Source organism: Nyctereutes procyonoides, unplaced genomic scaffold (assembly GCF_905146905.1).
Source record: "Nyctereutes procyonoides isolate TBG_1078 unplaced genomic scaffold, NYPRO_anot_genome, whole genome shotgun sequence".
Lineage (NCBI taxonomy): Eukaryota > Metazoa > Chordata > Mammalia > Carnivora > Canidae > Nyctereutes > Nyctereutes procyonoides.
Window position 1 is genome coordinate 68,285,615 of NW_026575046.1, and position 13,399 is coordinate 68,299,013.

At 34.3% G+C, this 13,399-nt stretch overlaps 1 protein-coding gene across 1 annotated transcript in view; it reads right to left on the reverse strand.

Annotated features, from left to right (window-relative positions):
* The window catches only part of TET1 (tet methylcytosine dioxygenase 1), a 139,316-nt gene that overhangs the window by 16,108 nt on the left and 109,809 nt on the right, over positions 1–13,399 (reverse strand). Inside the window, 6 exon segments of the mRNA XM_055325620.1 lie at positions 3,079–3,216; positions 4,815–4,904; positions 9,387–9,473; positions 9,822–9,862; positions 9,865–9,971; positions 12,546–12,757. Coding sequence (XP_055181595.1) covers positions 3,079–3,216; positions 4,815–4,904; positions 9,387–9,473; positions 9,822–9,862; positions 9,865–9,971; positions 12,546–12,757 — 675 coding nt within the window.

A 13,399-nucleotide genomic window follows, 5' to 3' on the forward strand; every position in this document is an offset into this window, starting at 1 on the left:
AGGTCAACAGTCACATGCTGTTCCAGCGAGGCAAATCAAACCCATATAATATTTTAAACATTAAACCTTTTTGTTACATTCCATTGTACTTCATTGTCTAAGTTAAGGAATGTCTGCAGGATTGTCCAAAGCCTTCATATTAAATATTAACTATTAAGAAGACATTATTTTAGCCTATATATTGCCCTATTTTTAAAAAAGATTTTATTTATTTGAGAGAGAGGGAGAGTGAGAGACAGACCGTGAGCAGGGGAAAGGACAGAGAGAGGAGCAGACTCCCTGCTGAGCACAGAGCCCAAAGTGGGGCTCCATCCCCAGACCCGGGGATCATGACCAGATCCAAAGGCAGATGCTTAACTGACTGAATCACCCAGGTGCCCTATTACCCTATTTCTTAAGTTATGTCACATTCTTTGGGTAGAGGGGGATTGATTATTAAGAATTTTCTATTTGCTGTATTTTCATTAAGGGTTTTTCCACTTCTGCTTAGAAGTGGAATTTATTGATAGATCTATAGATATTTTTTTTTCCTTCAATCCCTTTCTCTGCCTGTTAAGAGTGATTTTTCTTTCCTCATTAAATGAACTGAACCGGTATTAAATAAGTTAAAGAAGAGGCACAAGAGATTTCTTTTTCTAGCAGGACTCATGTTCTAATAGTTTTTAATTTATATTTTATTATTTTAAAAATTATTTATTTAAAAAAATTCTAATAGTTTTTAAAAGTTAAACATTTCATTTTGATAAATTTTCTCTTTCTGCTTCATGTTGCTTCTGCTTTGGTTAGGAATATACCAGTAAGCTCTACCTACCTACCTTTCTTTCTTTCTTTCTCTCTTTTTTTTTAAAGATTTTATTTATTTATTCATGTGAGACACACGCAGAGAGAGAGAGAGAGAGAGAGAGGGAGAGAGAGGCAGAGACACAGGCAGAGGGAGAAGCAGGCTCCATGCAGGGAACCTGACATGGGACTTGATCCCGGGTCTCCAGAATCATACCCTGGGCAGAAGGCAGCGCTAAATTGCTAAGCCACTCGGGCTGCCCCCTACCTTTCTTTTGAATGTGAAATAAGACATTTAAAGAAAATTCTCTCTTGAATATAACTTTATCTCAGTCCTTATTCTTTATTTTTTTCCCTTCTCCTTACTTTAAAAGCTTTTATTTTTATTCATTATAGAAAGAAAAAACAGAACTACTACTATTCCTGACTTTAATACCTAATATTAAAAATTAAATTAAATATTAATATTAACTATTCTTCATAGAATAGGATCTTAATGGTAATTAATTTGCAAGTTATCATTAAGGATCCACCAAAGATATATCCTTACTTTAAAAGCTTTTATTTTTATTCATTATAGAAAGAAAAAACAGAACTACTACTATTCCTGACTTTAATACCTAATATTAAAAATTAAATTAAATATTAATATTAACTATTCTTCATAGAATAGGATCTTAATGGTAATTAATTTGCAAGTTATCATTAAGGATCCACCAAAGATATATCCAATGGATAATTTGGATTTTTATTAAAAACATTTCTTCTAGAGCTGAGGGGCTCTTTCTAAGCCAGTAGGCTGGAAAGAAAGAAAACTGCCTGATTATAAGGTTGATAGAGTTGATGAATACAGATGATAATGTAAGATAAGCATAAAGTTTTAAAAATCACACTATTTTCACATATTTACAGTCACATTTAACAGGAATACTTTAAATATTGAATTCTCTGGGTTGAAAAAAAAAAGAATTCTCTGGGTTGTAATTTGTCAATAATTTAAAAGCAATCATGTTAAAACCTAGACTCTTCCACCAATAAATATTTACTTTAATCAGTTTATTTGTTCACAGGGAGAATAAGAAAAGGACCAGGACCTGATATGAGGAGCATAATTAGAAAGACTGAGGCAGCAGAAAAGAATTGGCAGCTGAATTTTAAGAATTCAGGGTTTTCAGAGACGGGGAAATTTGGAGTTATGTCAAGTTCTAAGTATGAGCCTCATGGCATGAGCAAGAGCAGTGGAGAAGAGGCATCACTGAATAATACACAAGAAAAGATGAACCAGAATTTGGTTTGACACTAAACCTAATTCAGCCTGATGATCTATAATGAAGCAAATAAGGTCAAACGTACTAAGCAATGACGACACGTTGGCTAAGATTCACCCGGACAGATTTATAATATTTCAACATTTGAAAATTACATTGGTCTCAAAGACTACAGTATACGGCAGTGGAGAAGAATGATATCAACAAAAAGCAAAAGAAAAAGAAAGGCTCCTTAATCTATCACAAAGTTTATTGGCCAAACGAGGAAGGAAGGCTGCCTTTTGATGGCTTAGACTGTGTACTTTCAAGATCCCATAGCTATCTTTTATATGGGGCCAACCAAACAGACTGGTGTAGTGCAAAAAATAGAGCGGTATGTTTTACTAAATAAGAAGACAATTACTTGAAGCAAACCCATTTCTTTTTTCCCTTTCTTTCTTTCTTTCTTTCTTTCTTTCTTTCAGCAAACCCATTTCACTTACAAAAGGTTTAATTGCACGATTTTCCCCAGGCTCTTTTACCTAATTTAAAATATCTTCACTGATTTCATGCTAGGGGCATGTAATTCTTTTCATGGCTGTAAACCTAAGCATGCATTTCTAAATGCAAATATTTCTGATGATTCTGGAATAGTAATGTAACATACATATATACTGGCATTAAGAACAAACATGCACAAAAAACATGATAAATTTGGCATAGTTCCTTCACAAAAACCCTGAGGTACACAGAAGGCAAAACCGAAACCAAACCAAACAAGAAAACCAGTAAGTTGTTTAACTTTCCAACTACCAGTCTGATAACATAGAACTGTACTCCTATCTCCTAGCAAAGGTAACCACAATGATTCAAGACTTGCAACAAAATATTCAAGGCCAGTCCTGTAACTTCGACAGTAAACTTAAATTGTATTGATATATACTATGAGGGACAGAAAATAAAATAGGACTTTGAACAATAATCATGTTTCAGGACCTCAGCCTAAGAAAGCCATGGATCTTTTAGAATCAAAAGGCACCCAGGTACATACCACAGTGCTTCCATTATTCATGTTGTGGATGTCCCTGTGGGGATGGGCACAGAAGTCTAGGCAAGCAGTGACCCCAGAGAAAGGACGCCCTTCTTTGCTGCCAAGCCGACATTCTCGGGCAACATGTTCATATTCTACCTAAATGAGAAATGGGTAACACACAGCTTTAAAAGGCAGGAAGAATCACCTTTAGCAAAGAGTAAAAATTACTTCCTGACAAAGTTCTTGACCTAATTACACTTTGTAATTTCAATAACTTCTGCCTACAGGGTGGTAAATAGTGGATGTGTAGCTCAGAAACATTCAGGAGGAAGAGTCTTGAAGATTGAGACATGAAGTAAAATGACAATGACTGGATGTGACTAATGGTAGGGTGACAACAATACCAGCTGGTGGTGAATAAACAAGCAGAAGAAGCTTAAATTATCCCATTAGGAAGAGAGACTACTATAGTGCATTAATCACATGTAAAGAGTTTTCAATGTCTATAAAAAGTACGCATACATAAATACCTATGTTCATCAGCTAATATAGAAAGTGAATTTTAACTCTTTAAAAATGAAAATTTAGCAATTAACAGAGAGCATGCTATTCATGATAATACAAATAAAGATTTAATTAAGAAATCTCAATTCCTCACTTCATAAGGATGATTTTGTGTGTGTGGTGGTAACATTTTAGATTCTTAAACACTTTTAAGTATATAAATAGTATTGTCAATTGTAGTCCCCATGCTGTGCAGTCAACAGATAAAATCTTATTTATCTTATACCTGAGAGCTCATACCCCAATCATCCTCTCATTCCCCCATACCTCATTTATTTCTTGGTGATGTCCTTTGAAGTACAGAATTTAAAACTCTTGCAACCTATTTTATCCTTATTTTTATTTTTGGATTGTCTATTGATAATAGATAGAAACATAGGGCCTCTACATAATGATCTTGTATCACGAAAGCTTGCTAAACTCATTTATTAGCTTGAATAGTGGGTGTGTATGTATGTGTGTTCCTCAGTAGTTTCCACATAAAGGATCATACCAGTCGCTAGTAGAAATTATTTTATCTCCTTTTGTAGTCTGAATTTCTTCAACTTGTTCTTAATAGAACCTCCAGCAAAATGTTTAATAGAAATGGTGAGAGTACATACTGTCTTGTTCCAAATATTAAGTAAAAAATTTTTTGGTCTTTAATTGTAATTATGATATTTTCCGTGGGTTTTTATAGATGTCCTTTATCAGGCTGAGGCAATTCCCTTCTATTGCCATTTTCTTAACTGTTTTAATCATGAATGTGTTGAATTTTGTCAAGTATCTTCTATCTATAAGGACTTTTGTTTTTATGGTTTTTGTAATGTTTTATCAATGTAGGTAGTATACTACATTGATTAATTTTCTTGTGTTGAACCAATCATGCTTAAATTAAAATGCATAAATTCTAAAAATGCATAAATTACATTTTTAGAATTAATCAGAACTCTATCATTCTGGAGTTTTAGTTTAATTGTCATAATAAGAAGTCTTTTAAAAACAAGCTAAAAGGGGGGGCCGGGGAAAAAAGGGGGGGGCAGGGAAAAAAAAAAGCTAAAACAATCAGGTAAACCCAGGCTGGATAATTTAAGCTGTTCTAAAAGTAGATATATACTCAAGTTGAAATTTGAAGGTTTTCTATTAACAATGATGCTAACATAGAAATTTCAACCATGTTTAAGAGCACTGTATATGGTCCCAAAACGTACCTGGTTTTGGTAAGCAACTGGAGCATACTGCTTATAAATTGGAGCTAATCGTGTAGCCAAACTCTGTAAATTATCTTCAAGGTTTTTTTCCTACAGGAAAAGACAGTCCATAAAAGTTGTTTCATAATGACATGAGTTTTAGGTATGAAAATGAATCATAAATCATTGCTGATATATGGTTGATGCACAAAGCATACTTACCCTAATAATAGGCTACCATAGAAAATAACAGATTTTTTTAAAAAAAATCTAAACTATTGGTCATTGTTATGCTTTAATTTAGTCTTTTGAAATTCAAGTTCTATGTTATAAGCTAACTAGAAATCTAAAGGTTGTTAGAAGTAAGGTGTGAAATGGGTCATGTTGCTAAATACAAGAACCCTATTTTATATTTATTCAATAGTACTGGGCACTTGAAATAAATCAAGACAGGGTTCCTATTGGCAAAAAGAGTTGTTGAAGTAAAGAACTCTGACACAGTGCAGCAAGTTTCTATAACAAAAATGGGAGAACAAACATAATACGTATACTACAAATCAGATCCTGTGCTAATAGCTTCAAATATAGCGAAGTGGTCAACAGTTGTCTAAAACTAGGGTTTTCTTTGTCACATTATAATGGCCACAAATTGAGGAAGACTTAGTGGGATAGTAATGAGCCTTGACACCATTATCAAGAATCTGGATTGCTACTTATAGTAGAAACATTTTAAGACTCCTTTTTAAGGAGAACAGTTATGACAAATGTCTCTATTACAAATAACACTGAAGTTTCAGTTCAGGTCATGATCTCAAGGATGTGAGATTGAGCCTGGAGTTGGGATCCAAACTCAGAGCCAACTCAGCTTGAGATTCTCCCCACCTGGCCTCAAGCTCTCTCTCTCAAATAAATATATAAAATCTTAAAACAAAAACTACACAAAACAAAACAAAAACCCACTAAAGACAGTATAAGGTATGCAGCAGATAGGGTAGATTTTGGAAACGATAGTTGAAAGACCACTGTGATAATTTTTGAGAAGATTGTATCCTAAATAAAATCAAAGACTCGATAAATGATCAGTCACACCCAAGGGAGACTAAAGAAGGGGAACTGAGAGCAAGGATGAGACACTTATGAAGGCTTGATGCTTCTGCTTCATTTGAGATTTGGTGGATGCCAAGAACACTGAAACAAGACCTTCATGTGGATTAGTTCACTATGATTTGCAGTAAATTATTATAAAACCAAAGCCACATGCAATGTAGACATAGGAAGTTCTTTCTTTCTTTTTTAAAAAATTTTATTTATTCATAAAAGACACAGAGAGAGAGGCAAAGATATAAGCAGGCTCCCTTCCGGGACTCCAGGATCATGCCCTGAGCCAAAGGCAGACATTCAACTGCTAAGCCACCCACGCATCCCAGGAAGTTATTTCTTGAGCACATTTTACAAAACCCATTTGGGCAACTGTAAAGCATCAGTGATAACCTTGTAGTGTCCCACAGATTTAGGTTCATGTGCTCATTGAAGAAGAAATTTATGGACATCAGGTCTATATCTAGATTACTCTGTTCCTTTTATCTGTCTTACATATGTATCTGGTACTTAATATAGTTTCATAAATATAGCCAAGACAGTCAGGACCTTACTTTAGAAACACTTCCTAACTATACTCACCCATTAATTATTTATTTGGGGAAAACTTAACATTTGTGATTTAAGTACCTACTGAAAATATTATGATTATGGTTCCTAACACTTGAAATATTAGGTGGAGTAGATATTAGGAGTCGTCTTAACGATGACAAGATTATGAACCATCTGGTCAGCCCGAGTAATGAGGCATCATGAAATATCTCTTTTAGTGTAGAAATGTTGAAATAAAGTACGTACATAGAAGCAAATGAAATAAAGCTTGAGAGCTGACCATTGGTATCATCTTACAAATTTAAGTCTCATTAAACATAATGTAAATATACTGACTTTCTAATTGTCTCATTAGAATGAATGTGCAAGTTAGATATAAAAGTTTCTTATCAGATCTTTACCTATTAGGGCTCAGGCCTACATTCCCATGCTCTTCTCATCCTATACCTGATCCCTAGGATATAGTGGCATATATCCACTACCTAGACCACAAATCATAGCTATAGGGACGCCTGGGTGGCTCAGCAGTTGGGTGGCTGATTTCAGCTCAGGTCGTGATTCCAGGGTCTGGGGTCAAGTCCTGCATCCAGCTCCTGTGAAAAGCCTGCTTCTCCCTTGTCTAGGTCTCTGCCTCTCTCTCTCATGAAAACAAACAAACAAACAAACAAACAAACAAAAAAACCCCACAAATCACAGCTACAGTTACGACCTAGATCACAAATCATACTTGAGCTTCTTCTTTTTATTATTTAAGATTGATTTATTTATCAGAGAGAGAAAAAGGACACAAGGGGGGAAGGAGCTGAAGGAGAGAATCTTTAAGCAGACTCCTCACTGAATGTGGAGCCTGATGTGGGGCTTGTTCTCAAGACCCATGAGATCATGATTGAAGCTGAAACCAAGAGTCTAATCCTCAACTGACTGAGTCACCCAGGTGCCCTCAGATTCTTATGATTAACCTGATATCCCCATGTGGATTTTTTAAAAAAGATTATTTGACAGAGCAAGGGAACACAAGCAGGGGGAGCAGCAGAGGAAGAAGAAGAAGCAGGCTACCTGCTGAGCAGGGATCCCAATGTGGGCCAGATCCCAGGTCTCTGGGATCGTGACCTGAGCTGAAGTTAGATGTTTAACAGATTGAGCCACCCAGGCACCTGCTGCAAAGGATTTTATAGAAATCTCTCATCTAGTGGTTCCAAAATGAATTTATTATCTGCCCTTTTGAAACTCAGTTCTAGTTCCACATACTCTTATATATCAAGCCATAGCACTGTCATCTAATAATTAAAATCCTTCCAGACGAACCACTGCCCACCATTTCCTCCCTCACAGCCATATTTTAAGTCACAATTATCCTTTGTCTGTACTATTCTTAAGGCAGGCTCATCTTGGGAAACACATTCTTACGAACTCCAATCCATTATTCAAAGAGAAGTCAGAGAGATCTCTTTCAAAGACAAGTATAACTGTATTACTCTCATCAAAATCCTTCAATTATCTTCCATAATGTTTGACATCACTTAGAAGGCCACTGCATTCACCTTACTCTCCCTTGTCTGCTGAGTTTCAAACTGGCCTTCTGTCAGTTTCTGTAATGAGAAATGCTTCTTTCTGTATTATAAGCACTACATAGATGTTACTCAATATTTAAAATGACCAGAAACAAAATCTGATTTGATACTCATTATTTATATATTATTCTGTTGTAGAATAAAAATTTAATGGTCATATAAATATTACTAGTAAATTTATATATTGTTAGTTTTATAATATAATATTTGGAAAGAACATTTAACTGATTATTTTAAGGGAGAACGGATATCACATTACCAAGTGTTCTTCTGCTTGAACATAGCACCTTTTCCATTATCAGGTGTTTTATATGTACTTTACTCAATTTTTAGTTTTCTCCCTAAAGGTCTAATACATACCCTCTTTTAAAAATGTAAGCTCTACACCCAACATGGGGCTTGAACTCATGACTGAGACCAAGAGTTGTACATTCTACCGACTGAGCCAGTCAGGCACCCCTAACATACTTATTAGAATTCTTCTACAGTCCATGATCTGCAAATGATAGTTCGCTCTCTGGAATCATTTCCTTGTTTAATTGCAGTAGATGGCAACTCTAGAAAATGTTAAATAATTCTGATTATCTCTTTGCAGGGATTAATATTAATTCTGAGTTTCTCGAAAGATGTTATATTTATTGTATTATATAGTTGGATTTATTCCTATTTTATTTTGTGCTTCCTATTTATCTTGCATTTTTATGATTTTTAAAAACCCTTTCAGATTGTCATCTTTTATAGACTTTTTTCCCCACTATTTCAAATATAAAAATTCTATTTTTGTTGATTTAAAAAAACCTTAAAGCATACACTTTCTCTCTCAAATATATGTTTTTCTAATAACATCTAGAGCAGTGTTTTCCAAGCTGTGGGTCATGACTCATTTGTGGGCCATGAAATCAGTTTAGTAGGTAACAACTAACATTTAATGAAAGAAAATGAAATTTTATATAAAATATTATAGTGAATCATAGTAATCCTTAGCAATAGCTAGACCGGATATTAATTTTTTAATATTTTAATATGTTCTCTTACATAGAAGCTGAAGTATTATTTTCTGATGGTTTTAATTATTCACTTACATATACCTATTATATAGCAGTTTGTAAATATAAAATGCTTTTTATACTTGGTCATAGCTCAAAGTTTGAAAAACACTGATCTTAGTATCTAAATCCTCCCCACTCCAAACAAACCATAAAACATACCACACTTATTTCCTCTGGGTGCCCCACCCCCTCCCAGTGCCTACCCACCCTTGAGTTGATAAGAGTATGGAATTATAGTTATTGGTTGTTATTTTAATTTAAAAAAATGTAAGTACTCAACTTATTTAAACTTAACAGTAAGGTTGACTAATTTCTTTGCTCACCATGGCCTCGTGTCCCGGACAGATTGGTTCCGGTTTCATATATCTTCTTTCTGGATTACGTCCTTTAGTAATTCTTTCATAGTAGTTCTGTGGGTAGTAAACTTTCTGAGTCTTTCAAATGTTGGCAAATGGCTTTATTTATTCCTCCTACTTTGGCTGGATATAAAATTCTAGGTTCTTTTAACAATGATTATCTCTGGGGTTAAGGGAGAAGGAGGAGGGAACCAGGGATAGTTGGAATTTGGGTTGGTAATTGAAGACTTTACCTAATTTATTGAGAATTTTAAACTATTTACATATATATATAAATATATATATTCTTATGGGTTTTTTTACTACTTTTTAAATATTTCACTGTTTTACTATTTAGAAAATATTTTAAGGAATGTACTTATAAATTTATTGTGTAATTGAAAAGTAAAAAAGAACACTTACATGTAAGGGAGAGCTTGGATCAATTCTAAATCTTCTGGGCTTGGGCTTCTACCAAATTTACATCCATTGAAATACATACTCCATGAACAGCCAAAAGAGAACGAAGCTCCACAAGTCTCTGGATCAATTCCTTGACATGTACAGGTACGACTGTAAGATTGCAACGGAATGAACTGATAAAGCAGGCCAATGCCTTAGACAGAACATTTCAGATTCCTGTAACTTTAGAAGAATAGATGGCTAATAAACTATTTTAACATTATTTTATTACTTATTTTATCTTAAGTAGTATTAATAACCCAAAGCTACCTGTCCTTGAATATAAGCAAGTTTTTAACTAAATTGTTCAAGATTGTAAATCCAAATAAACAGTAATAAACTATACAGAAGTACCCATAATTTGATTTGGATATGCCTGAGAAGAAAGAAATGGTCTGCATTTTACTTATTTTATTGAGAGAGAAAGAGAAAGAGAGAGAGAGAGGCTCTTAAACAGGCTCCACACTCAGCTAGGAACCTGACCTAGGGCTTAATCTCGCGACTCTGAGATCATGATCTGGGCTGAAACTAAGAGTTGGGTGCTTAACTGACTGAGCCACCCAGTCACCCCAAAGAATCTGCATTTTAAATCCTGGATCTGTTCCCTATCATAAATGAAAATGAGAGTATCTCATTACCTCTCTGGACTTTAATTCTATTATTTATAAACTGATATTGATATAATCCTCTGAAGATTAATAATGGATAATACATATTTAATGTGAAATTGCTTTGTTAATTTTAAAGAAAGCCTTTATTAAGGTTATAAATGGAAAAACTGAACTGAAAGTTTGTTTCATTAAGGAACTTGGTTATTTTTGCACATTGGGGACATTTCTGAGGCCCCAACATACATGATAGTAAGGATGACAATGGTTAGAATATCCGTAATAAAGATAAGAAACCAAGGGAATAACATTTACTCTGTGGTTTCCAATCCCATAATACTTGAAACTTCTAATATTATGAATGTGCTATTTACATAATGATTACAAAACACAAAAACTCCCATAATTAAAAAAAATCTGTAAATGAAAAATACATAGAAATTGTGATATCAAAACTAGTAGTTTTTAATTGTTAAAGTAAAAAAATACGTGATATTAAGATAACACTGAATACGAAAAAATAAATACATTTATATAATTGAAATGATACATGGTAAGGAAAGAAAAACATAGTTTAACTAACAGCTGACAGTTATTTAAACAATGGAATACATAGGAAATGTAGAGGATTCTGAGACCTAGAAGTTTTAGCAGATTTTCTGAAATCAACATCACTGATAAATAGGACAAATGAATAAAAAATAAGTCCTAATATTATGGAAAAAAGTGTATACCAGTAATTCCTCAATTTAATTTAATTAGTCCTTAAAATTTTATTTATTTATTTATTTATTTATTTATTTATTTATTTATTTATTTATTTGAGAGAAAGAGAGGCAGCAACACAGGCAGAGGGAGAAGCAGGCTCCATGCAGGGAGTGCAACGTGGGACTTGATCCCAGGTCTTCAGGATCACACCCTGGGCTGAAGGCGGTACTAAACCACTGAGCCACCTGGGCCGCCCTACTTTATTTTTTAAAAGAACATCTGCTGGAGGCATTACTGCCTAGCTCGGTCAGTAGACCGTAAGACTTGTTCTTGGGATCGTGAGTTTCAGCCCCACATAGAGAGTACTTAAAAATAAAATCTTAAAAAATATCTATATATATGCTAGGATAGACACTGAGTGAAATAGAATAAAACTAATGCTATTGGATTCTTGGGAAGATAAAAATAATATGTATATCTTTAAAAGCAGTGCCTTCATACAAAAGTTATGATTACTGTGCATCCACATACAAAAGAATTAGCAGACATTAAAAATAGTTTGCATATTATTGGCATTGGAGAGAAAATAATGTAATAAAATGATGACAGAAGAAAAAAAAAAAACAAAAAACCCACACCCATAAAACGATGACATAAACATAAAGGAATACTCTTAAAGTCTTGTGTAGGGATCAGAGAGGGAACAATACATATGTTTTGTTTATATTTTGTATAATGACATCGTTTTTTCCTGTTTAAAAAACATCTTCTTTTTTCAAGATTTTATTTATTTATTTGACAAAGAGAGAGAGCATAAGCAAGGAGAATAGAGGGGAAAGAGATAAGTAGACTTCCTGCAGAGTATAAAGAATACTCTCTAAGTTTGCCTGGCTGACTCAGTCAGAAGAGCATGATCTCAGGGTCTGACTCTTATTTTATTTTTTAAAAAGATTTTATTCATTTATTAATAATAAACACACAGAGAGAGGTAGAGACATAGGCAGAGGGAGAAGCAGGCTCCCTGTGGGGAACCCAATGTAGGACTCGATCCCAGGACCCCGGGATCATGACCTGAGCCAAAGGCAGATGTTCAACCACTGAGCCACCCAAATAACCCCCAGGGTCTGATCTGGAGATAGTGAAAGCTTGAGGCCCAGGTTGCATGTAGAGATTAAAAACAAACAAATAAGAATACCCTAAAAAGTCTCAACTTGCTATGAAACTGAATTTCTTTTTTTAAAAAAAGGTCATTCTTTAGTTTCAGAATACCTAAAATTCTATAATATGTATAACTGATAGTTAACAATTTAATGTTAAAATAATAGAGGTCTGAATGAATGGGAAAGCAGTACAAAACAGATTTGATTACTTTTCATTGAGCGTGCATCTTCGGTCTGTGGGATGACCATTGTATGACTTTAGGTTTTCAGTAAGCTCCGTGTACAATCTGTCAGCCATGGGAAGAGGAATGCCGTCCCATACCATGATGAGCACCACCATCACAGCAGTTGGACAGTGGTGGCCTGTACGCTGCCGAACCAAACAAAGGACTTTCTCTTCATCACTGCCTCTTCTTAACACCTGGAAAAGTGGAATGCATTTATTTACAGAAAACAAGAAACCTAGAGTTGAGTGCAATGGATATTGTTTAAAGGTCTGTGTCATTGCATTTTAGGTCTTTTAAAACGTGTATTTCTCAAAGGGTTGAAGCTTATAGGACATTCAATTTTCTGACTAGCTGCATACACACAATTCATCAGAGTATCCCAGGTTACTTGACTAACCAACAATAGGCAGAATAGAAGTCTGTGGTATGTGGTTGTTATTTATAAGAGTAGACCAAAGCAGTTTGTTTTATTTCACTGTTGATACAGTATTGCAAAAGAGACAACACAGGATCTCCTGGAAAAGCGCCTATTCTGCTCTTCCACAAATGCCATAATAGGACAAATCTAGCTACATGCAAATTACCAAGGACTCCCACTATGAAAACTGAACTTCAGCACTGAAATTTAGCATCTGTGGAAAGTTACAGATCTTTTCCTTGGGTGAATGGTTTTATTATACAGAATAATTAATATACAAAGCAATGTTCTGCAATTTCTGTGATTTTTCCATGCTATCACATACCCGTATTTATTATTTATCATACCCACATTATCATAAGATTAAGGTGGTTCAGTTGACATGGTAAATGCAAAATACAACAATTAATTTTGAATA